At 35.3% G+C, this 26,191-nt stretch overlaps 2 protein-coding genes and 1 pseudogene across 2 annotated transcripts; 2 read left to right on the forward strand and 1 right to left on the reverse strand.

Moving 5' to 3' along the window:
- The first annotated feature begins 876 nt into the window (after positions 1–876).
- LOC111395930 lies at positions 877–6,440 on the forward strand (annotated as a pseudogene).
- Positions 6,441–6,855: 415 nt separating this feature from the next.
- On the reverse strand, positions 6,856–9,902 carry LOC111395922. Its single transcript, XM_023022153.1, has 5 exons — positions 9,613–9,902; positions 8,057–8,688; positions 7,588–7,696; positions 7,191–7,511; positions 6,856–7,112 (listed from the first exon to the last, which is right to left on the reverse strand). Exons 1-5 carry the CDS (start codon positions 9,763–9,765, stop codon positions 7,047–7,049), a joined length of 1,281 nt encoding a protein of 426 aa, XP_022877921.1. The 5' UTR covers positions 9,766–9,902; the 3' UTR covers positions 6,856–7,046.
- A 9,450-nt stretch (positions 9,903–19,352) lies between these two features.
- On the forward strand, positions 19,353–20,033 carry LOC111405160. Its single transcript, XM_023033927.1, has one exon. It carries the CDS (start codon positions 19,353–19,355, stop codon positions 20,031–20,033), a length of 681 nt encoding a protein of 226 aa, XP_022889695.1.
- Positions 20,034–26,191: the final 6,158 nt, after the last annotated feature.

Raw genomic sequence — 26,191 nt, forward strand, 5'->3', positions numbered from 1 at the left:
TCTTCAAAACTAAAGCTATTAAAATCTTATTAGTGATTAACCAGGTCACAAGAACGAGTCCACTTGTGAATTGTTATTTCATGATGATGATGATGATGATGATGATGATTATTATTATTATTATTATTATTATTATTATTATTATTATTATTATGGTTCTAGAATGGTAAGTTTTTGTTAGGTGATAACTGATAGTTGATTACATTCAATTTTTGCGATTTTTTTTATTACCAAAACAAACAAAAATAGTTTTTGATATATTGACTTATTTGAGAATATTAGATTGCTTTTTGAATATATTTCTTCCTTATATAGTAGTATTGATAATTATTATTACTGTTGCATTTATCAAAAAATATTCTTCAAAACTAAAGTTATTAAAATCTTATTTGCGATCAACCATGTTATAGAAACGATTGAATGCGCTAGTTTTGATATTTATTGAAAAAGATTTGCTAAAACATATTGATTACAAAAAGTTTAATTAGTGAGTTTGTTTCTAAAAATGTGAGAACAAATATTTTTAAATGATTTGTCGCATTTCAAGATTTACACATGGTACTTGCTATTTTTGATTTCAAAGTTTGCTCATGTGAAATTATACCAAGAGGTTAGTAGTTTGGATGATTCTCTATTGAAGACATGAATTTTGATGAAGTTTGAAGAATGCTTTTGAATTTTAGTTATATATATATATATATATATTTTTTTTTATTTTATTTTATTTTTTTTTAATTTTTTTATTAACAGTATGTAAAAAAATAAACAAATTTTTAAATGTCATATTTTTGGGATGAAATGATACTATTGAATTATATTTTTATAATATATTTTTTATTACACAAAAGGGCAACATTTTATAATTAGGCCAGCCACTAAAAATTCCCGGCCCAGGGTAAGATACTGTTGAATCCTCGTTGATACAATTTCCTCCGCAGCTGCCTTCATTGCCCTTGCTACAACCTCAGCTTTAATGAAGCTAACGTAATATATGATCCACTTACTCTCCCACAGAAACTCCCTTTCGACAAGCACAATAACTCACGTTTACAACCACTATTGTTTACTACTGAAACATGCTGCGAAACTCGTAATCTATACCAAGCAAAAAAGATACAGGCAAGCATAATCGAAACCGTAACAAACCCAGAAACTTGTTGCTGAACAACCTCATAAATGGGTATTATAAGTTGAACAGATGAAGTATGCACCCCATATGTTCGATCAAATACCCAAACCAAACCTCTTTTCCTGGAACACCATTCTCTCTGCTTACTCGAAATCTGAAGATTTTATAAATATGCGAGGTATTTATTTTTATTCCAAAGAAAGATTGGGAACTTGATTATTTCGGGTTACTTGAATTCTGGATTGAGTGATAAGGTTTTGGAGGCTCATAAGTTGATGTTGAGAAATGGGTTGGTGAATTTGAATAGAATTACGCTTTCTACTATGATTATAATGTTGGCAAACAAGGGGTGTGTTAGAAGTGTGACTCAAATAGGAGTCTACTTGAATTATATATTTCTACCTTTTTTGGGACTTTTTTAGGACTAGACCAATTGTACTATAAATACAAGGCAACTCGGTCAGTTTTATTGAAGCAGCATTGCTATCCAGTTGTAATTCTCTCCATATTAATAAAATTCGTCGTTCCTCTGCTTAATTCATCTTTTACTTTAATCTTGTTCGTGGTATTTTGCGATCTTGTATTATACTTCAAATTGATGTCCATTAAATCTCAATTATTGCGTTTCGTTTTCACCGGTCCTAACAAGTGGTATCAGAGCGGGGTTATTGGTGGATTTCTGGCCTGAAATTGATCGAAAATTGGCCTAAAAATTACCAGAAAATCAGAAAACGAATCTGTTCAGTTTTTCGATTTTCTACAGGATCTGTTTGTGCGTTTTTCAGTGAAACTACTTACCTTTTGGAGAAACGAACACTACTAATGGACTCAGCAGGTAGAGACGGTCCAGAAAGGGTCACAGTTTGCCGGCGCGTGACCTGACAGTCGCCGGCGGGTGGAACTTTTTGACAAGGCGCGTGGCGGCGCGTGAGGGGCTTTCCGGCGACGGTGTCTTTAGGCAGTTTTCTCAGGATGACGAGACGGACCTTGTGGTGGTGTCCAATTTCAGTTTTGGGCAAAATTGTGGTTCTAGACTGCCCACAATTTTGCCCCTTGCAAGTTCAGAAGTTTTCAGTTTTGGGTGTTGTAGGTTGCAGGTTCTTTGTGATTTGGTTGAAATTTTTCAAGGATGAATTCGTTGAAATATGAAATTCAGCTATTGGATTGCAATACAAGATTTTCGCTGTGGCAAGTAAAGGTGAGAGCTGTGTTGACACAGATGGATCTTGATGATGCTTTGCTAGGTTTTGATAGGATGCCAGCAAACTTGTCTATGAAGGAGAAACAACGGAAGGATCGGAAGACTTTAGCGCAAATCCAATTTCATTTATTCAACAATTTGCTGCAAGATGTTTTGAAGGAGAAGACAGCGACTGCTTTGTGGTTCTAACTGGAGCAGTTGTGCATGACAAAGAGTTTGACGAGCAAACTGACTCTAAAATAGAGGTTGTATTCTCATCGCATGGCGAAAGGAGGGTCACTGCAGGACCACCTTGCTGTGTTCAAGGAGATCGTTGCAGATTTGGAGACGTTGGAGGTAAAATATGATGAAGAGGATCTAGCCTTGGTTCTATTGTGTTAGCTACCCAATTCTTTTTCGTCATTATGTGATATTATTCTGTATAGTCGTGACACGTTATCCATTGAGGATGTATACGACGCCCTGTTCTCAAAGGAGAAGATGGAGCTGTTGGTTGGAGATCCTACATCTAGGAGTGGGGATGCTCTTGTTACTCATGGTGATCGACGGAAGGATAGATCGAAGGTGAGGTACAGCAATGTGTATTGTTATTACTGCAAGAGGAAAGGACACATTAAGAAAGATTGCGACAAGTTGCAGGGTAAAGGTGATTTACATCCAAATCATGCGGGGCAATCAGGTAATTCGAATGAGACTAATATTGCTGAAAATTTTTGTGATGATAGAGATGTGATGTTGGCTGAATCTAACAGAGAATCCAAACTTGAGGAGTGGATTCTGGGTTCTACTTGTTCGTATCATATGTGTCCCAATAGGGCTTTATTTCAAACATATGAAATGGTGAAGTAAGGTGGAATTGTCATGGGAAACAACCAATCTTGTCGGGTTGCAGGAATCGATCGGGTCAAATTGAGGCTACAGGATGGAACAATGAGGATACTTGATCAGGTTCGCCATGTTCCAGACTTGACAAAGAATCTCATATCACTGAGTACCTTAGATGAAAAAGGGTACAAATTTTCTGGTGGAGGTGGAGTCTTGAAGGTTCGAAGGGGTGTCCGGGTTGTATTGGAGGGACGGAGGAAATCCCACTTGTACATCTTGCAGGGGAGCGCAGAACCAGTTCAGAGACATTTGGACAAGTTCAGTACCGTGGTGGACATTCAATTTGTTACAGTACCTCTCGGGTTTGGCTCTGGGTTAGTTAAGAACTTTGCTCAAGGGAGTGTTGGTGATTCCGCTTTGCCACCAATTTTAGCGGGTACACTGTGTTCTTGTAATGCCAATGAACTCATGGAGCGTCGATGCAGTTTTGGAGATGTCTGTAATGCTTTAGAAATCATTGAAGGTGACAATATTGCCAAGGGACTTTCTGATCCAGCATGTGGTATGATTTCTGCTACAGTGTGTGTTTCGATCCTGTTTGGTCAACAGTAATTCCTTGCTGGAATTTCGAGAACTCGGGTTTTGGGTTCGGGTGTCGCTTGTGGACGTCGTGCAGAGGACGATGGTTTGGTGATGGAGAGCTTGGTTATTGCATTGAGGAGATTGGTCAGTTCATTTTGTTGCAGACGAATTTGAAATCTAGGAGTTTTGTTCGTTGTACTGGAATTTGAGTCAAGGTGAAGATTGTTAGAAGTATGACTCAAATAGGAGTTTAATTGAATTATATATTTCAATCCTTTTTTGGGACATTTTTAAGGGCTAGACCAAGTGTATTATAAAAACAAGGCTCATCTGTCAGTTTTATTGAAGGATCATTGCTGTCCAGTTGTAATTCTCTCTATATTAATAAAATTCGTCGTTCCTCTATCTTTTACTTTAATCTTGTTAGTGGTATTTTGCGATCTTGTATTATACTTCAAATTGGTGTCCAGTAAATCTCAATTCTTGCGTTTTGTTTCCACCGGTCCCAACAGGGTGGGTTGATTTGGGTTGGGGAATTCATGGGCAAATTGTGAAATGGGGATTTGAGTCATATGTTTTTGTGGGAAGTCCTTTGGCTGACATGTATGCAAAATTTTGTTCAACATGTGCGGAAAAACTCATATTTGATGAGTTACCTGATAGGAATTTGACACTATGATTATGGGTTTTATGAGATGTGGGAAGGTGGAAAAGCCTGAGCATTTATGTAGGATTATGCTTGAGAAGAACTCGATTACTTTACTTGGACTACAATGGTCACAGGGCTAAAACAGAATGGGTTGACAAAAGAAGCACTGAATTGGATATGGATCATTTTACTTTCGGGAGCATCTTTACTGCTTGTGGAGGTCTTGTGGCAATCAGAGGAGGCAATCAGATTCATGCTTATATAATTAAACTGATTATGTGGATAATATTTTGTAGAACAGTTTGCCGGTTGACATGTACTCTTTAAGTGTTGAAGAATTAAGTATGCAGAAAAGTTTTTAGGAGGGTTATGCACAAAGAATTGTGTTTTGGACTGCAATGGTGATGGGTTATGGCCAGAATGGGTACAGGGATGATGATGTTCGAATTTTTGCGAAACACAGAGAGATAGGATTAGGTCAGATGATCTTACTCTAGGTAGTGTGATTAGCTCTAGCGCAAATCTTGCTAGCCTGGAAGAGGGAGCCCAACTCATGGTCAACCACTAGTTTCTGGCTTAATTTCCTTCATTACAGTTTCTAATGCAATTGTAACACTGTATGGGAAATGTGGCAGCACAGAAGAATCTCATTTTTTGTTTAATGAGACGAGTGCATTAGTTTTTGGCTATGCAGAGTTTGGAAAAGCTAGGGAAACAATTAGTTTATTTGAGGAAATGTTACCTCATGATCTCCAACCCAGTGGATTTATGTTTATTGGTGTTCATTTGGCTTGCAGTAGGGCTGGACTTGTGGAGCAAGGGTGAAAATATTTGGCATCAATGGCAGAAAAATATGGAGTTATGCCAATTCTTGATCACTACGCTTGCATGATTGATCTATGGAGTCAAATCGAACTGTAAGAAGAAGCAAAAACTTTCATACTCAAAATGCTTTGTCGTCCTGATCCAATTGGATGGGCTATATTACTGAGTTCTTGTGAAATTGTGGTAGCCTGGCAATAGAGAAATGGGCAGCAGAATGTCTTCTGGAATTGGAGACTCATGATTCTGCTGGTTTCGTTTTGCTTGCTAGCATGTATGCTGCAAAGGGAAACTTGGATCATGCGATTCATGCGTCTCAGTTAAGGAGAGGAATGAGAGATAAGGACGTGAAAAAGGATCTTGGATTTAGTTGGATCAAGAATAAGAACATAGTACCCATTTTCTCTGCTGATGATAAGTCAAGTCCATTTTCAGATCAGATATATGAAGGGGTGGAGAAACTAAACTATAAAATGATAGAGGAGGAATATGTTCCAGACACGAGTTCTGTTCTACACAATGTTGAGGAACCGTTGAAAACAATATGTTGAACTATCATAGAGAAAAATGGTTATTGCATTTGGTTTTCTTTTTATTCCTCCTGGGTGCCTATAAAAGAAGTGAAAAATCTCCGTGGACAAGTTAACTTCCATAATACAACTAAATTAATTGCAAAGATCACCTACAGAGAGAATTTCGTAAGAGAAATTGTATGTTTCCATTTATCTGAAAATGTTCTTTTGGAGACTTCTGGTATTGGGGTTCATAAACATTTTAAAGATACCATGGAGGATGCTGAAACCTCCAAATATATCATTAAAAAGGCCTAAAGCTGTGATATTGTATTCCTGTTTAAGTATACATTCGACGTTCATCGGCCAAGTTCCATCCGTTTCTCATGAAAGGTTATCAGTTTACTAGATGCTGAATTGCTCATCTATTTACTCGTATGAAGATTCTCACTAGCGGTATTGTGGTTTCGTCTAGACAAGGTATGATTTCTGGTTCCTCCAGCTCAAGCTGAATCGAGAGAGAAATAGTAGTCTCTGTTCAGATATAAATGAGTGCTACTATAACAAACTTCTGCAACATCAAATTGAGTGAAACATTATGTGTTTGATAAGCTGATTGTGAAGATTGAATTTTTGGTAGATAGCACATTAGTTATAATGATGGAAAAACATTTTGGATATTCCATTTTCCTTTTGCAACTAAAACTATGCTATTCTGTGTGAAAATGTCACCTCGATTTTTAAATTTTTATTTTTATTTTTTATTTTTTATTTTTTATTTTTTATTATAGTCTATTTTATCATATGACTGTTACTAGTTTATTTAGCTCACTTTAATACCTGTAAGAAGTTAACTGCAAAATAATCTTTTATTTGTATTGTAATACAGATAAATCATCTTCGAATTCCTGATTGACATGCAGCAATCATTTAAGCATCATAACGTACACATAGGGAAACTGATATAGATCATAGATGTCATTTTATTGAACTTTTATCTTTTCAATTTTTACTTTCTATCTAACAATTTAACATATGGTGGGTTTGACGATCATTCAATAGTTAGGTTTATTATCCAACTAGAACAGTGTAATATACATATTCATTCACCTTTCTTTAGCTTGGACATTTTGAATTGATAAAATAAACAAATCATGCATCCTTTTGATACAACTCAATAATTCATGTCAAGTAGAAGAAAATCATACAACAAATGAAATATGCGATTGGTATATTGTTCCCATAGTTACAAAGAGTTTGAGAACTTAAAAGTCAGAATGAGTACGACGTTGTTACTGAAACAGAAGCCTAATAACTCTCTTCTTCTTAGAAACCAACCTCCTCTTCTCCTTGAATTGATTTTGTCGACTCAAACTGACTTCTCTGTTGATTCTGCATGAGCTTAAAATATAGCTCAGTATGATTCATTTTGTACAGGAAAGAAGTTACAGTAAGGCATTAGAAAACTACCTGGAAATGAGTACAGATTTCTACGACTTCTGCAGTAGGTGCCCAATCGCCAAAGTTTCTCTCAATGAACTGGTAAGCAATGCCACTCTTTCCTTTACCAACTATGAAGAGGCCACCTTTTATCTCACCCTCACCTTTAAAATTTTGGTCCACTCCCATGGCCTTTGCTCGTTTATAATTTGCAATTGCTCTACGGTTGAATAGAAAACCAGATATGAACTTATCTTTCAGCAGCTTCCCCCCACCTAGGGCTTTGAAAAATTCCATGCCTCTGTCAAACAGCATGGCACCACCCCAGTATCTGGGCCAGAAGTCTTTTACCTGAAACCATTGAATGAAATAATTGAGCATCCATAAGCCAGTTGCCGTGCATGATCATGTGAGTTGAAAAATATACCTCAGAATCTATATGCTCGTGAAGTACTGCAAATAGTTGGACCCCGAGTGCATCAAATATGGGTTTCTTGGTATATAGTTGGTGGGCTTCGGCTCTGCACATGATACACCTGTTTACCGAAATAAGTACGAACATGAGCATTGCCATAGCATATTCGATATTCAGCAAAAGAAGATATAATGCATAGCCATTTATCTTTCTAAAATCCATGTTTCCTGATATTTTCTTCGTCTTCTAATATCTTGTACACGTGTTCAATAACAAGACCAAAAATCCACTAAGATATATGCAGAAGAATCGTTCTCAAAATGTTGGCTAAACCTATTTACATATCTTGCTTTCTAAATATTTACAAATTCCCTTTTGTTTGTGATGTACGGTTATAGGCCTTGTGGCATATTCCAAGCATGAAATTCACAGATAACAAGGTAAGTTGATGTCAAGTGCAGTATATTCATAAAAATGGTACCCGGGTCGACGGATGCAGAGGAGTATAGCTGGTTTCTCACGCCATAATTCTGAAGCCTTCATCGGAGGTGTGCTAGTTTTCACCAAACGCTCCACTCCAATCTTATATTCTGGAGTTAGTTTCTGAATCGAGATATTCTCAATCGAGGAATAAGGGGCTACGTTCTCAACTATTTCAGGAGGTTGTATACATCCACATGCTCTAGGTTCTGCAGGCATTGCAGCCACAATTCCTTTATATACATGTCCATCTTTTATTTTAAAACTTGCCTTGGATTGCTCTAGGGATAAATCATAACCTGCACTGCTTCGTCCAGGGGATTTGGTCACACTTTGCAGTTTTCTTGAATTAACAGATGAAAGTTCACTCTTATACATGCTATTATTTCTTGAAGGAATAGTGCTTCGTTTTCTTGCTGGGAGAGAATATGATGCTGGTAAAGGACCTATGCCACATGCACTGGTTCGGTCCATAAAACGAGCAATATGGCCCCTTTTCATTCCGAACTGAGAAGAAAGATCCACAGTTGACAAGCTGAGAAGCTCAGGAAGACATTTCTCCGAGGACTCCAGCTTATCTCCGTACTGCACCAGCCCCCGATCATGCAGGTATGACCTAATTTCTAGCGCATCCTTGGGTTGGATAAAGAGTCAACATTTAGAACGATGACTATTCTTGATATCTTTGAAAATTGACAAAAGAAAGGACGTGCTAGATTTCTTTAATAAAAAAGATACAAGGTTTTAACAAATCTAACAAAGTAGTTATGCATGCTAATACTACTTATTAGATAATAACAAGGTGTTTCACAAAATATGAAGTAGCAATCACAATGTAAGAAGAACATAAGAAATTTGACAGAGGAATGAAGATTTTATTATTATGGAGAACGAATACGAAATATTGTGTTTTAATAGTCTAACTCATACAAGTCATACAATTTGTGGATTATATGAATTATTCCCTGTGTACAGAATCCATACAGGTGGTGGTGTATTTTCTTTCATATTTGGGTCCAAAACCAATGAATAATTGTCAAGTATTCATCCATAAAAATTCTGTTAAGTTTTTCTGTACTTATAACATAACTGGGATTATATATAGAATTCAAAAGAATATATTATGGTTGGAAAGAGGATAAAAAGAACCAAATAGAAGGAAAGAAATATTTCCCGAATAACAGTGGCAGCCTAGCGCAAGGCAAGCACCATGCGGCGCTCAAGCAGAAAGTGAGCAGCGGGCTGGCGCTTTCAATGGCGCTCAGACGTTGAGTTTCGGATCCAAAATTCTTTTCTTGGCGCCTAGGCGTCCCGTTGCTACTCTAAACTCCAATTATCAACTTTAATCCCCCTTTATAACTCATTTTCAACTAAAACATGATCCAACATCGTAATTTGGGTCACATATTCAACACAAGGGGAAAATAGATTTATCACTGAAATTGCATTAGTTGCACGTATGGAAAAATGATACATAGACTCTGTCATTTTCATTCCTTTATAAAGGGAAGATTCTCATGAATAATAAGATTAAGAAGATTCTGATGGTAAACTAACCCTCTGCTGTCGAGTCATGCCTAGATCATCCATGTCCTCGGAATTCATAACCTTTAGAGTTGGGACATCATCCCAGCCTTCCTCCAGAAGCTTTGGGAGAATTTTTTTCAGAGATCCATTCCCAATAAAATCCTCAACTGAGAAAGAAGCCATCCTTTTTTCACAACTGCTGTTCTTTGTTAAATGAGTTGAGGATATGATATGGAGAGCAACAAACCTAACTCAATGACTGATACACAAAACTAAGAAACTTGCTGCATTAAATATTTTAGTTTTGAGAATTCAATGCATCTAATTTGATAATGTCAATGACTCAACAATTTGCATAATGCTTGCATATTATCCTTGTTTTTTTATATAGTTAAAAGAAGGTTACTTGAATCATCAGAGAGAACTATTTGTTTGCTTCTTAGTGGATGTTTGGCTAAGCTTAAAAAATTTACTTATAAGTAAATAAGTGAGTTCTAAAACAAGAATTTCTTTTGTTGGGGAAAATGTTAATTATTTTGAAAGTAATTTCGTGCTTCATAAATCAAAATAGGTACATTTCTTACATAGAAAAATAAGAAGGAAAAAAGCTACATATTCAAGTGTGTTTTGAAACAAAATGTTTACTTAAAAGTAAATTTGACATAGTTTTAAGATTATCCAAACAAGCTGTAAGCCTCTGTTGGACTGCTGGCCTGTCTTTTTATTGTTTGTCCATAGTATTTGTACTTCAGCATCTCTATCTTACAATATTTTGATTAAATAATGATGAGTTTCGTATTTTATTAACTCTTTCTAATAACAGCAAAGATATTTTATTTTTATTTTTTGCTCACATTTCAATTATTTTCAAGGTTAGGTCTCGATTACATATCTAATAGAAAATGATCGAAGATATTCGAGACGTTTGTTCCAAGGTCAAATCTTGTTCAATTTAATATATCTAACTCGCTGGTATCAGGATCAACTAATGAATTCATGTCATAGAGAGCTAAGGATTCAAGATTTGACTCCATCACTTGAATAAGAAAGAAAGTGCATAGGGTCAAAAAGGAGAATAAGAGGACATTAACTATAGATTTCCAACAAAAATGCTACCGTTTGTGTGATGGTGGTGCTGCCCATCATTAAAGAAAAATGGAATTTTTTTATTTTTTTATTTTTTATCTCTTCAAGTAATGCATCACATCTCTAAAAAGTTGAATCAATTAAGGATTCAAGACAAATAGAAAAGTGTCTCTCTCTCTTTTTTTTTTTTTTTTTTTTTTTTTATTTCAAATCAAATTATGCATCACTTTCTTGGACGACTAATTGTATAATTATATAAAAACAAATATGTATTATAATATTATAAACTTAGAACCAACACTGCTTCAAGACAAATACATTCAGTTAAATAAGATGACACTCTTTGTATTAATATTAAAATTGGGCGATAAAGTCATGTATTGCCACCATTGCCGGCCAAATAATCTCTTAACATCATTACAAAATTCTATGCAGATATTCAATTGAATTCGAATGTCAATTTCCTTTTCCCTTAGCGGGTTTATATGTTATATACACACACATGTAACTTTTTTGTTTTAAAAATATTTTACTCCTATAAAGGAGAGAAATTTCAATGGAGGTGGTCGCACCATATGTACGCCTCCTCGGCGGGTGGCCCACCACACATCCACGAGGTGTGTGGGCCACCCACCGAGGTGGCGTCTCGGCATTGGGTGGGCACACCACACTTAAGATTTAGTCCTTAGTTAATTCAATTTAACTTAAGTGAAATGGATAAAGATACAGCATACGCTGTCAACTGCCCTGCCCCCGCCCCCATGATTTACAATCTTTGTTTTATGTAGAGAAAATTTATACATTCGAGTCGCACAAAATGTAAATGGAACATTAGAAATGTATGAACAATCTTCAAGGTAGTCTTGTGGTAAAATTATCAATTTTTGGTCGGACAGACTCGGGTTCAAATATCTCCAACGTTATATTTCTTTTGATGTCAATTATTCCACAAATTTTAGCATTTCTAGCAAAATTGTCCCCAACATTTAAAAAGAACATTTTATTCCCCGAACATTAGTTTAATTTGCATAATTTATATATGATCAAACCAAAAATAATTTGTTTTATGTTTTCGTAACAAAAAATTTTGAATGCAATAAATGATTTATTATTTTCTTCAAATACCACTTTCTCTATAAATTGCATTGTCCAATACCTTAAGCAGGTATCATATTATCGTCTGAGCTTTTGCACCATCAATTGCCATAATGTCACCACAAGCTCAAAGCCTGGGTCCATCCGTAGGGCTACAAAGTCGAACCTTATTTTAATTTTGTTGGCCTAACCCGTGGTATGAGTTGTACTAGGCCTAAGGGTGTTAAACGAAATGAGGCAAGCACGAGTTGGCTTGTTGTACAAAAGTGGGATTCGACTCGCAAGTTGGTCGCTACTATTTTCTTCTTAAATTTGAACTAAAAATTGCACTTTCACTCCACATAGTATAATGAAGATGTAAGGAAATCATATTTCGTCAAAAGAATTATCTAATGGTAAAGAAAAGGTAAACGTAAAAACTATAATTTGCCAAAAGTTAGAATTGTATATGAAAAATATTTTGTGTACCATTTTTCTATTGCAATGACTTTCGGCCATTTATCGCATTAACAAAATCATGACACTTTTTTGTTTGACACAAAAAATCCAAAATAGCAACACAATAAATGTAGTTATAATGTCGTCGCAATGTATATATGTTACAGAAAATTAAAAGGGCGAAACGTCATTTGCCGCAACGAATATTTCAATAAAGTTCTTACGTGAAATATATTTGTTGCAAATGTTGAGTCATTGAATGTATTCTGTGACAACTTTTAGCCATTCATTGTTTTAACAAAATCATAACACTATTTATTTGACACAAAAAATACAGAATAACAACATGATATTCGTAGCCATATGTCGTCGGAATGCATATATGTCGCAACAAAAAAAAAAAGGTTACATGATAGTTTGTCGCAACAATTATTCCAATAAAGTTTTTACGAGATTGTTGCTAATATTTTTTTAAAGGTGTAATTTTCACTACCTATTTTATTTTGCAACAACACGTGCTCGTATTAATATATTTTTAATGACAAGTATTATTTGTCGAGAAATATGTTTTACAATATGTTTGATATGTCACACAATATATTTTAATGTATTCAACATTTTAGTAAAATATATTATGTAACAAGTCGTGTTTGTAATTAAATTTATTTCGCAACACAGAAAGTTATTGCGTCTTCATTGGTGCAACGATGCGTAGTTGTTGTTTAATGTATTTTGTGATTATTTATATATGTCGCATATTTTATTTTACAACATATAAAATTATTACGCAAGTTATAGTTGTGCTCGTAGTTAAATTTTTTTTGCAACACAAAAAGTTTGTCGCTTCAAAAATTTATAATTGTTACCTAATTTATTCTACATTTATTTATCCATGTTGGAGGTTCTATTTTAAACATATGATTTTCAATTTATTTCGTCGCAATAGAATTGTTAATACAGTACACATTTATTTGAAAATGTAACTTCATTGAAATAGCTCGTGACTTTATGAAAAGAATGCTTCAAAGTAAAATTATTAACATATAAATAATATTAAAATAGATAAAAAAATCATATTACTGTCAACAAAATAAATATAGACCAATGTATTATTTACAAACATGACTACCTCCAAAACCAAAACAAATACAAACAAATTATAATAGTAATTTCAAGGTCAAACTATTTAAGGTTGTTCACCAAACTTGAAAATTAGAAAACAGAACTAGAAATATGGAAGAAATAGCAAAAAACTAACATTCTTGGGTCCAAAATATGCTTCCAACTCACCATCAATCCACTCTTTTATTAAATGAGAATTCCTATAAAAAGGGAAAAAAAAAAAAGAAAAAAAAAAGCTCCACAACTTTAGTCAAACATGTACATTTAGAAAGTAATGAAGTATTAGCTTCAAGAAAAATATGTCAAATATCTCATATTAACAAAGTAGAAGATGTAAAACATCCAAGTGATTCAATCGCCACAAGTTGTTTGTAACTACAGATTTATGGCAAAGTTTTAATGCAGCAAGATTAATAGTCATTTGATTGCTTAGGAAATAAATAGCCACAAATTTTCCCCTGCGTTGTGCATTCTATAAAGGAGAATCAAGCAGCAATTCCCAAACCAAGATCCTAATATAACCTGCCTGCCAAGCTTCCAAGTCCTCTTTTCTTCTGTGATTTTCTATCACTCCGAGAAACTAATATCACTCTCCACTACTAATTCAGTTGTATTTGAAACAAATAATTTAATTGTCAATCTTGCTCATCGGTTTAATTTCGAATCTTTGTGAAAAAAAGTAAAAAATTAGAATTATATTCAATTATTTGGCAAAAATTCTCACACCAATGGTAAACACAAACTACATAAAAATTCCTCCACCTAAAAATAATGACAAAATATATCAGAATTAAGCTAGCACATATTTGTGATTTTGTCCATACTTCAAGTTGTTAGTACATATTTGATCATATTTCGTTCCACAGTTCAAATCTTCGACTTTGACATCGAATCTATTAGAGACTTCCCTATTGATTCCTAAATCTCAATATTCATTCCAAAACTGACATCTTCAAGTTTCGAATGTGTTCAAATCAATGCCCAAACTTTTTATAAGTTACATTTCAATCCCAAAACTTTTCGTTATAGCATATTTTAAGTGTAGTTTGTGATATTTAATTTTATTTTGATGTAATTGAAATAACTTTTAGTATATTCTTTATACAATTATTAGAGATCTACATAAAGTCTATCAAATTGAATTTGATTACTTGATACGTTGTAATTTGTAAACATAGTATGACTTTACCTTTTTTTTTTTTGTCCTCCGTTTGGCCCCATTTCTTTTAAATTTTAATGTTTTAATTGAATAGTGTTTTTGTTGGAGAGTGTGTGGTTGAAAAAAAAAATATTTTCGATTTACGTGTAATATTATTTTATGGAAGATTGTGTGGTTGAAAGTAAGAGTGAGAAGAAAAAAAGAGCCAAACGGGGGCTTTGTAAGAATTATTGGCAGAGAAGAATGTCTCATTCCCTAACCCTTGAATTAAATGTTTTCATACCATTTTATTGATTGAAATTTTGTTATATGATTTCCAATTAGCTCAGTTCGCAATAATATCCAAATTAGTAAGATGATCAAGATAATCCAAATTCACACCCCCTAAGTAAGCATAAGTCCAACCAATTCTTATCATAAATCAACCCAAATCGATATTTGAGAGAATCAACAATTGTTATAGAATGTTCGCCTTTGTTTCTTATAAATTCACTTTATCAATATCTTTCTATAAGGTTTGGCATTATGATCTAGAATATATGATATAATTGAAATTAACTTGTAGCAATTAAAGAAATTGAGAGAACACGATATGTTAAATTCAAAGTTATGACACGAGCTTCTTACAGAGATTTTGGCAACTGGATTCGTTGTCCAATCATACCCTTTAATCCGGCATCAAAGTGGTATCAGAGCCAAAACTTGAGAATACTTCACTCTCCTGCTTAAACAAGTCTGTCAAAGGAAGTTCGCTTTGCACTCTAAATTCTCTACATATTACTGGAATCTACATATCAATAATATTACCACCAAATCAAATACATTACTACCAAAACCCACTCCTGTCATCTTTCCAAAACCTTGATTTCCTTCATTAAATGCTGTCCAACCAAGCCGATTACATCTGATATTCGTCTAGCACCAGTCTCCTCCATAGCTTCACCGAAAGATGTGTTGAAAACCACCCCACTATCCTCCATCTCCAAGAACTCCGCCAGCGTGAACCACCAACTATAACCTTGCCAAATATTTTAGTAAACCGCCCACACAATCAACCGCCACAAAGAGGCCCATAATCCACTTCAATATCTGACATTCTCACAATCTATATATACAAACGCACCACTAGTACAGCCATCACAGTAACCCAGAAGTCAAGCCATCGCCTTCTTCGATTTCGACCCACTCGCGACACCTCGGGATACCCACCCCGCAACCGTCGCCTCCACTTGTAACGCCGAAGGATGCCAACTGCTGAGTTTAATACGCCGCAATTTCCACAGTAAAATCACGAAGTCTTTTCCAGAATTTAGCCCCTTCTTTCCTGTTTGATTTTTGGGCCTCAATTGTAGTGGACAATGTATTAATGTTGGCCATTTGTTAATGTGTGGGTAGTGTATCTTTTGGGCCTCAATTTGTCCCCTATTTTGATTATGTAAGAGTTATTAGTTGTTTTGATTTGTGTCAAAAAAAAAGTTAAAAAAAAGAGAATAAATAAATAAATAAATAAATAAAATTGAAAGTGAAAGTGAAAAAAAGGGGAAAAAAGAGAGAAAAAAAAAGGAAAAAAAAAAAGAGAGAGAGAGAATTTCGTAACATTGTGTTGCAGGTATATTTTAATTTGACTAATCAGTACCGTGTTTCAAGGAACACAGGAATTCTTTGTCTTGACATCTCGACAAATCAACACAGCATCTCCATGAATGAGGAAAGTTACTATTTTATCTATATTTGGTCTATATTATTGTTCATTTTAAAATTGCATTGATTAATTTTTTTTGTGCTGTGTTATTCTTCACTTTTATCTAAAATTCACACAACCAACACCCTAAACCTATTCAAACTCTTGTCTTGTTCACTTTTCACTTTTAACCTTTTATGCCATTACTTTGTTGACTAGTATTTAACCCGTGCTTTGTTATTTTACATAGATCAGCAGTATTAGCTTGCTTTATAGGATCTACATAGTCCCAAAAAAAAATAAATCATGACTGCTCAAGTCTATATCGTTTTTATGTGCAATTGTTGTTCATTAATCTCCTCATACATTGCATTTAGTCATTACTACATTATATGCAATTGTGGGTGGTCATCTTGTCATCCCTAATGTTAATACTTTGACCACTGATCCTTCTCAATTTGATGCACTATCACAACAATTAGCCCAACTTGTCACTAATCAACAACAGTTTCAGACTTAATTAACGACTATCCAATCCAATAAAGCTGCTATTCGTGAGGAGAGAAAGAACCTAGCTACTAAAATGAGCCATTTTAAGCAAACCCCTCGTTCGACCGATGTTCATAAATCTAAAGTGATCCATAATAGACAATATCATCATCGACAGAGTGATCAAAAATGCTTTCGACACGATCGTAGTGATAGGGATCAGGTTTGTGAGCGAGAACGAGGTTGTAATCGTCATAGTACTCATTCACTTTCTCGTCATAAGGAGAAGTTCTTTAGAGGCATTAAATTAGATACTCCTACTTTTGATGGTTGCTTAGATTTTAAAGTTTTTACTCAATGGAATGCTCTTAAATAAGGGAGTCAGTTAGTGACTGAGTATATTGCACAATTTGAGAAATTTCAAACCAAATGCCATGTCATTGAGGATGAGACCATGACTTTGAATAGGTTTAGTCAAGGTCAAAGAGATGATCTTAGGCGTGAGCTTTTCCTTCGAGGTGCTACTACTCTTGATCACGCTTATTCTTTAGCCCGAATATTATGAGTTGTCTATTAGTACTCTATATGAAAAGCGTGATCACCATCATTCACTCACATCATTAGCACCACCTCAACACGAGTCTGTCATAGAGCATTCCCCGTCTAGTGTCCCTCCCATTTGGAAAAAAAAAGTGTAAAGGTCATGATAGTCCAAGGCTCCATTCTCCATATAGAAGACATATTGACAACCATTCTTCTGTTTCATTGGCTCCACTTTTTGTCGTTAAGTCCCTTCTAGGATGTCCCCCGTTTAGTGTTCCTCCAATCTTAGAAAATAAGGGTAAAATATTTGAAACTCCAAGGACTTCTTCTCACTTGCTATGCATCAGCTGTAAGAGCTGTGGCCACATCTCTTCCAAATGTCCTAACCGAGCCTTAGTCATAGAAGAACGAAAGGATGTAATAGAAGAGTCGTTAGAAGATCTAGTGTATGAACCTACACTTGAAGATTTTGATGATGATAGTGAGGACACCTCCTTAGGTGGCATCCAATCTTTTCTTGAGACTCTAGATACTATATCCCCTTATTTCACAAGTCACTTTTGGAGAACTCAGTCGCCTATGGTTAGCACTAAATCGAAATTCTTGACTACTGACCAACCTCAATTGATGGTCAAAATGAGGTCTTTAACCAAAGTCATAGCAATTTATTCAAGTCTCAAGTCTAGAAAAATATTGGGAATTGGGACTTGGTCTCCCCAACTGTTCATATTGCGTATAACAATTCTATGAATTGGTCTCTAGGTTTAAATTCATTTGAAGTTGTTCATAGTTATAAATCTAGGCGGTCGTTAAATCTTATTCCCATGTCCCCGCATGCTAGTGTGTCGTTGTCTGGAGCATTTACATTATCTTCATGACTTGCATACTGAGATTAATAAACAACTTAACACAAGTAATGCATTATACAAACTTCGAGCAGATTGGCATAAACAACATTTTGAATTTAACATTGGGGATTATGTTATACTGCAAGCCCGTAGTGCTGGTTCTTATGAAATTTTAAAGCATGTTGGTTCCAATACATGTGTCATTGATCTTTCCTCACATTTTGGCCACCATTTTATTTTATATGTTAAGGACTTTCTTGCTTATAACGGCTATTTTAACCCCTCTGATCATTTTCTACCTCCACATGGGAATTCCTATATTGAATTTTTTGCTATGTCTACTCCAATATCACCTATCACAACACACAAAGATGAGATTGATGTTATTTTAGATGATCAGATTGTTTTGACCAATGATAGAGAGATTTAGTGCTTTCTTGTTCATTGGGTGGATATACTTGATTCTGATGGTACATGGACCCCTAGAAAGAGACTTCAACAGCGTGATCCAGATTCATTGGAACTTTATAGAAATTAGCAAACTCTTCTTTTGTCCAGGTCATCTTGGTCAAATCATATGCTTGGGGATAATTTGCAAATGGCATTCTCATCATTTGTTGAGTTTCAATATTTGGTTCGTCAGAAAGTTCGTCCCCCCTGGTAGTTCAACCACTTGACAGAGTCGAGTTTTTCTCCCACCCCGAGAGAGTTGATGAGGACATCACTTATTTGGACTCTTATCTATGTTTTGGATTACTATTTATATTTTATTTCATTGGGCTTCTATTAATGGGTCACCGCCAAGCCCCATAACCATTAGGTTTACTTTTGTTATTTATATGCTTGTATTGCTTTTTAAAAGACAGTTGATGAATGATGAAAATGAATGATATGTTTGTGCCTCAACCTTTCCTTCCCTTTTATCCCTAATTTCTCCTTCTTCTCCGGGTTTCTTTCCCCCTGCTGCAGCCTTCTTCTTCTCTTCTCCTTCTTGCAAAAATTCTGCAATTCTGCTTCTTTCCTGCTGTTTTTATTCTCTATATTGCTACTCTTAAAACTTTCAACTCAAAAATAATTCTACCCCATTAATGTCAGAAAACCATGTTATGCTTCAAGTAATTTTCATACTGAGACATCTTTTCTCTCTCTAAACTCGATGATTATCTCTCTCTAAAAACCTAACCAATCGTCGACGCCAGACCGAGTCTGCCATGGTGACAACCACCCATCTAGGGTCGGTGCCACTTTCTGATCAGGTAATATAGATTTGGTGAATAAACAGAGCAGATCTTTCCTTGAAGTTGCAAAGATGAGTAGTGGAAACGTGATGAAATCAGCCCCTATTCCAATGAAATATCCAACACTGATTAATGGGCAGATGGGCTTTGTATTTATAGATCAAGAGATGAAGAAACTGGCGAATGACTTGCGATTTGCTCTGGTACTGAAATTCTTGAGCACTCGGCCAAACATTGATGATTTGAGATGGACGGTGGTGAAAATGTGGGGGCTGAATGAGGTACTGACAATCGGTTTTATGGATGATGTTCACGTGCTTATTCAATTGAAAAATGAAACTGATTTCATTCATGTTTGGGCTCGAGAGGGGAGATCCTTACTGGGGATGAAGTTTCGAATTTTCAAACGGACTCCGAATTTTGATCTGAAAAGAGAGCCTTCTATTGCGACGCAATGGATTTTCCTCCCTAGACTAGCAATGCATTTATATAGGCCGGATTGTCTTCAGATGTTTGCAACTCTGTTTGGAAGATATATGGGTACAGATCATGCCACTTTGAACCGAACAAGGGCAACAGGGGCTAGAATGTGTGTGGAGTTGAATTTAATGGATACAGTTGTTAAAGGATTCCCAATATCGGTATCATCCACGAAGACCATATGGCAGAAGGTGAGGTATGAGAAAATGGGTTACTACTGTAAGAAGTGTGGAAGACAGGGACATCTCGAAGCAGTTTGCAGAGTAGGGTAAAATGTACAAATACTTATTAGAAAAAATAAAAAAGAAGAACCGAATGTGAAGGTGAAACAGGGATGGCGAAAAATACAAAAAGGAGTAGGTTGGAGGCAAAACAGATTGATGTTGCAGAGCCAAGTGGCATTAAACAAATCGATGAGGCAGAAATGGTTAGTAGTGGACAGACCGATGATGCAGCGTCGAATGGAATTAAGGATGTTAATGCAGGTGAAGGAAAATTAAACTCTGTTAATTCGAAGGAGAATCAAGATTGCCATCATGCTACTGGCCGGGATCAGATACAGATTGAGAATGGTTCTATGATAAAGAATTCAACTGTTGGTGAGGACGAGGTTGATTATCAACATTCACACAATGTAGCTCAAAATCTAGATAATTCAATGTCTAAAATTGGGAACAGAGTTGTTTGGATGCTAAGGAAAATTCAATAGAAAATCAAGTTGAAGTGTTAGAAGAAGGTGAAGTAGACCCAGTGAATGATGGAATAAGAGAACAACCCAATTCATATCAGGAAGTGTTTATTGAGGATATAAATACAACTCCAAGTGACCCTATTTCTAGTAAAATGGAAATGGTAGGCGACTTAATTACGGTGGATGTGAATGACATTGTGAAACATGGAAATTTGGTTAGAAATGTAACAGATGATGGGGCGGATAGGGAGATGAATGAGGATGGATATGCTGATTGTATATCTGATTCAGGACTAGAAAAATTATTGAAGAGGACAAATAAGAGTCATTCGGTAAGGTTATCACATAGGGTGGGGTGGGAGCACGCCCTTCTAGACTGGATTTATGATGGATGAAGTTTTGATCTGGAACGTGCGGGGGGTGGGCACGTCAAGGCGAAGGATAAGTAGTTTGGTGCAAAAACATAATGTGGCTATTTTAGTAGTGTTAGAACCTTTTCAAAGTGAAGGTAAGATGAGGTTGTTGGCTAGAAAATTAAAGTTTGCTAATTGTATGTCCAATGAGCTAGAAGAGGGCAAGATTTGGGTTCTTTGGAGGAAAGAGTTCACAGCAGATTGGGTAGGAGCTTCGAATCAAGCTATGCATGGCATCTTTACAAAGGGGTCAAGCACAGTGATGATTTCTTTCATTTACGCTAAATGTAATGCTTTGGAAATGAGGTTGTTATGGTTGGAGCTGGAGAGTATTATGGTTAGTGGTTTAACTTGGACTGGTTATTTTAATATCACTAGAAATGATTTGGAGCGTAGGGGGTGATGGATGATTTTAATAATTGTATTGATAGATGTGGGCTGATGGAATTAAATTCGGAGGGAAGGAAGTTCTCTTGGTGTAACGGACAAAATGGAACAGCAAGGAGTTGGGATCGACTTGACCGGACTTTAACTAATGCCATGGCAACGAGTTTGTATCCGAATATGAGATTGAAACTGCTAGCAAAGGAGACATCTGATCTTTACCCATTGCTTATACATTTTAAGCAGCCCAAAATCTCATATGGTTCCCCACCTTTCCACTTCCAACGTATGTGGTGTGAACATGAATCCTTCATGATGTGTGTTAAGGAAGCTTGGAGAGATTGCAACCAAGATGTAGAGCTAGAAGGCCTACAGAGGCTAGCCGCTAAGTTGAAAAGGACTAAAGCGGCCCTCAAAGTATGGAACAAACAAGTTTTTGGCAGGGTTGGCCACATTATATGAGAACTACAGGAGAGAGTGGAGTTACTAGAAGATTCATTACAAGAGAAATTCTCGGATAAGGTGGAGCGAGATTTTTTGGAGTCCAACATTGAGCTAGCGAAATGGCAAAAATGAGAAGAAATCAGGCTCGCTCAAGTAGCTAAGAAATGTTGGCTAAGGGAGGGGGATAACAACACAATTTTTTCATGCCGTAATTGCTCAACATCACAGAAATAGGATGCTGGATCAAATGTTACTTGAGAATGGGACTCGACTATCCTCTCCCCAACAAATACATATGGAGGTTGTAAGATACTTTGAAAATTTCTTACTAAAGAACACATGGGGACAGTACCAAATTTATCTAGTTTGATATATCTTTGTGCTATGCCGACTGAGGTGGAAGTTAAAGAAGCCACCTTTGTAATTCCCATGGATAGTTTCCCCGGGCTAGATGGGTTTGAGTCTTGCTTTTTTATGAAGTGTTGGGATATTGTTAAAAAGGAAGTGATTGAAGCGGCGCAAGATTTTTTTGGGGGAGGAGAGCTTACTAGATTTTACACAGCTTCTTATATTGTCCTCATCTCGAAGGTGGAGAAACCAACTGGGTTTGATAAATTCAGACCTATCAGTTTGTGCTCTGTAGTCTATAAGATTTTTTCAAAAATCTTTGTTTCACGAATGGCTGCCTTACTTCCAAGAATTATATCAGCGGAGCAAGGGGCTTTCATTGCTGGGAGAAGCATTTTTAAAAATATCGCTTTTACACAAGAGCTAGTACAATCTATGAACAAAAAGATGCGAGGGGGAAATGTAATGTTTAAGGTGGATATGGCAAAGGCCTACGATAGGGTGGATTGGCGTTTCTTGAGGCATGTTTTACAAACCTTTGGCTTTCCAAAACAGTTTTGTCAGTTGATTGATCAATGCACAACAAAGCCTTGGTTTCCGATTATGATCAATGGTACCACTCATGGTTTTTTCAAGTCTAGACGTGGTCTAAGGCAGGGTGACCCCCTCTCTCCTTATCTTTTCATTATTATGCGGGAGGTTTTGACTAGATTGCTTAAGAAAAAATTTGATACTGGATATATTGGGGGCTTTTCTCATCCTCGGGGTTTTCCTTTGGTTACTCACCTAATGTATGCAGACGATCTTGTAATGTTCGCTAATGGGAGTAAACGGTCTATGAAAAGATTAATGGAGGTGTTGAATATGTATGAAGACTGGTGTGGGCAGCTTATCAATAAAGAAAAATCAGCCTTTTTTTTTTCTTCTCAAAAACTAGCTCCATCGAACAAAAAAGCTTTACTATACGGAAGATAGGCTTCAAAGAATGCCAATTTCCTATGTTGTACTTGGGGATTCTAGTTGTTCAAGGAAGGCTAAGTGCTCGATATTTAGAGTTCCTGATTGGTAAAATTCAGAAGAAAATTGCGGGTTGGACGATGTGTTTACTATCACAAGGTGGCAGGTTGGAACTTGAAGAAGGGGAACAAATTTGCTGATTTGGAAACCACATAAATAGGCTTATTTACTGCAAAATCGGCTTGGGAGGTGGTGAGGGTGCGAGCTGCTCAAGTTGAATGGGTGACCTGGATATGGAACAACGCCTTGCCTAAGCGTGTCTCTGTGCTCATGTGGAAAGCTCTTAATGGGAGTTTAAGTGTTGATGAACGCATTAAGTCAGTCGACATTAGCCTTGCATCAAAATGTGATTGTTGCTCTACAGGTCATGAGGAAAATGCATCTCATGTTCTAAGCTTTGGAGACTTTGCAGATAAGGTGTGGAAGAAAGTTGGAACATTGGTTGGTGTGTGCTGGAGGGTAGGTTAAAATTGGATGGAAAGAATCAATTTATGGTGGACACGAGTGAAAAGATCATCAAAGGTGGGATGTCTGATTGGTTTGCTCCCAAGTTTAATTACTTGGAGGCTCTAGACAAGACGATGTAAAGCAAGGATGGAGGGTAAGATTGAACCAGTTAAGGATGTGGTTTTATCTATTAAATTTTGGTTACAACAGGTTTCTCTTAATCTGTCAAATGCCAAAGTGCTAACTAGTGATGATGAGTATGTGCTTCGAATGTTGGAGATACCTCAAGCACCCATTAGAGTGAAGCATATTCGAGTGGTTTCATGGAAAAAACCACATCATAATCGAGTGAAACTCAGTGTGGATGGCAGCAGTCTTGGGAATCGTGGACAAATCGGCGAAGGAGGAGTGATTAGAAATGAAAAAGGTGAATTGATTTCAGCTTTTAGTACCTATTTTGGTGAGGGCACCAACAATGAAGCTGAATTGAGAGCACTCATTGAAGGTTTAAAACTATGTCTTGAGCTTGGTGTAAACCATATCAACATTGAGTGTGACTCAGCGTTGGTGGTGTCATGGCTTTCTTCTTTGAAATGCTCTTTGTGGTATCTATGGGACTTCTGGGGTAATCTTTTGAATTTATTACAGCAATTTGATTATCAAGCGGCACATCAATGGAGAGAAGGGAACCAAGTGGCAGATTGTTTAGCTGGATTGGGAGCAAAAGGCCTGTCGGAACGTTTTAATACTTGGACTGAGCTGCCAAGGCTTGCTGAGGGTTACATCATTTGGATATGATGGGAGTGGCGTATTGGAGGAAGTGAGAAGTTGATTGAGGTTAGGGCAATGGTGTCTTTTGAGTCTGCATGCTTTCTTACTTGATTGGTATAGTGTCGATTGTTCGAGTGTGTAAACATGGCATTCCTCCGCCACAATGAGGGCTTATTAATAAAGTATTTAAAAAAAATGTCATTTATCTATAGACATTTTCTTGGTATCGAGAAGCTCACTCATGATACAATCCAAATTTTGTAATCTTTCAATTGAACTAATAAAAAATTTGCTACGTTTCTATTAGAAACAAAAGTGTACTGTTGAATTCAACTGTATGAATAACAACAATTAATAATTTTTTTGAATTATAAAATTAAATTCATCGAGTATGAACCGTACGAATAAAAAATAATTTAAACATAATTATCATATTGAGTATGATCTACAATAAATTTGTGGTTTTGCTACTTTATGTGTCTTTTATTGCTACGAAAAATTGAGAGATGTATCTTCATGTGGTGATTTTAATTACATGCTTGATGCGGATAAATAAAAAGATGACAAGTAATAAAAACGCATCACATAAGTATTTGTCCTTTAATTCTTATAAATTAAGCATAAATCCAAGATTTTATTATTATTATTATTTGGGGGTTGGGGGTGGGGGTGATAACAAGTTAATGTGTCGTTTAAATAAGGAAAGTCCTAACAATTAAAAATGGAATGATGTGTACATGAATTCTATTTAATTATATTAACAACAATTAATCCTAATAATCTACCGTAACAATACCATGTACCGTACATGTGAAGTGACAAATCGCGATTAAACTTATAGGCCATTAATATGATAGAGCAGCATTATATATTTCTAATTTATAATTGCCTAATGGACAGTTATGTAAAAATAAAGAAACCTCACTAAAAAAATTGGTATCAATTGTTAAATCAACCAAATTAATTTCACTCATGTCATGGCTAAGAATTAAATCTCTTATAGTCAATTTGTTGACCTGGTAATGTATTTTAAAGGAATATGATAATTAATAACGTAGTGTATACGTTGTTAATTACTTGAATTCTAAATCTTATTGTCTTATTATCTTGTTCTCAATTTTATTATTAATATTAAAATATGAAATATATTTATTTTTTGTTACAAAATAATCTATCTAGAAAAGAATGACTAATTGAACTACTAATACTTTAAAAGATTGAATTGTGTGGTTGTGCCTGGAATGTTTATTTCTTATTCTGGATTGTAAAATTAAAATATTTAAACTTATTATCTAAATAATTCATATCATGTTTGTAAAAGGTAAAGTAGCAATTTTATAATAGGACTAGACATTCTTCGAAACTAAACCACTACTTCATGGACCATTTTTTGAAAATTAAAAAAGGAAGTGTAGATTTTTATGTAATTTGGCTATCTTTTTGCTTAAACTTTTTTTGATAAGGATTAAAACATAAAATTTATATAAATTTTTTATAAGAATCCTCTTAAATAAACTTGAAATTTTATATAAATCTTTTTAAATATTTTTATTCTTTTTTCCTAAAAATAAATAAATTTAATTGTCTACAAGATTTTATTATCAATTTTGGCTCTTGCATTTGGAGGGAAAATTCATGGTTCCCTCTTTGTTTTTTTTTTTTTTTTTTTTTTTATTTTTTTTTTTTTTTTTTTTTTTTTTCAATGTCTTTATCTTTTTATAAGATGTGTTTCTCATTTTTTTACTTCACCTTTTCATTTTTTAGTTCTCTCTAACCTAGATATGTTCATTCAATCTCCAAACTAACGATTCAAATTATTTTTATTTTTTATTTTTATTATTGGTTTCTTGATCTAATATATTTTCATTTCTTCGTTCATGTTGATTCATTTTGAATTCTCTTGGTCGCTTATGAA

This window comes from Olea europaea, chromosome 1 (genome assembly GCF_002742605.1).
Source record: "Olea europaea var. sylvestris chromosome 1, O_europaea_v1, whole genome shotgun sequence".
In the NCBI taxonomy this organism is placed as follows: Eukaryota; Viridiplantae; Streptophyta; class Magnoliopsida; order Lamiales; family Oleaceae; genus Olea; species Olea europaea.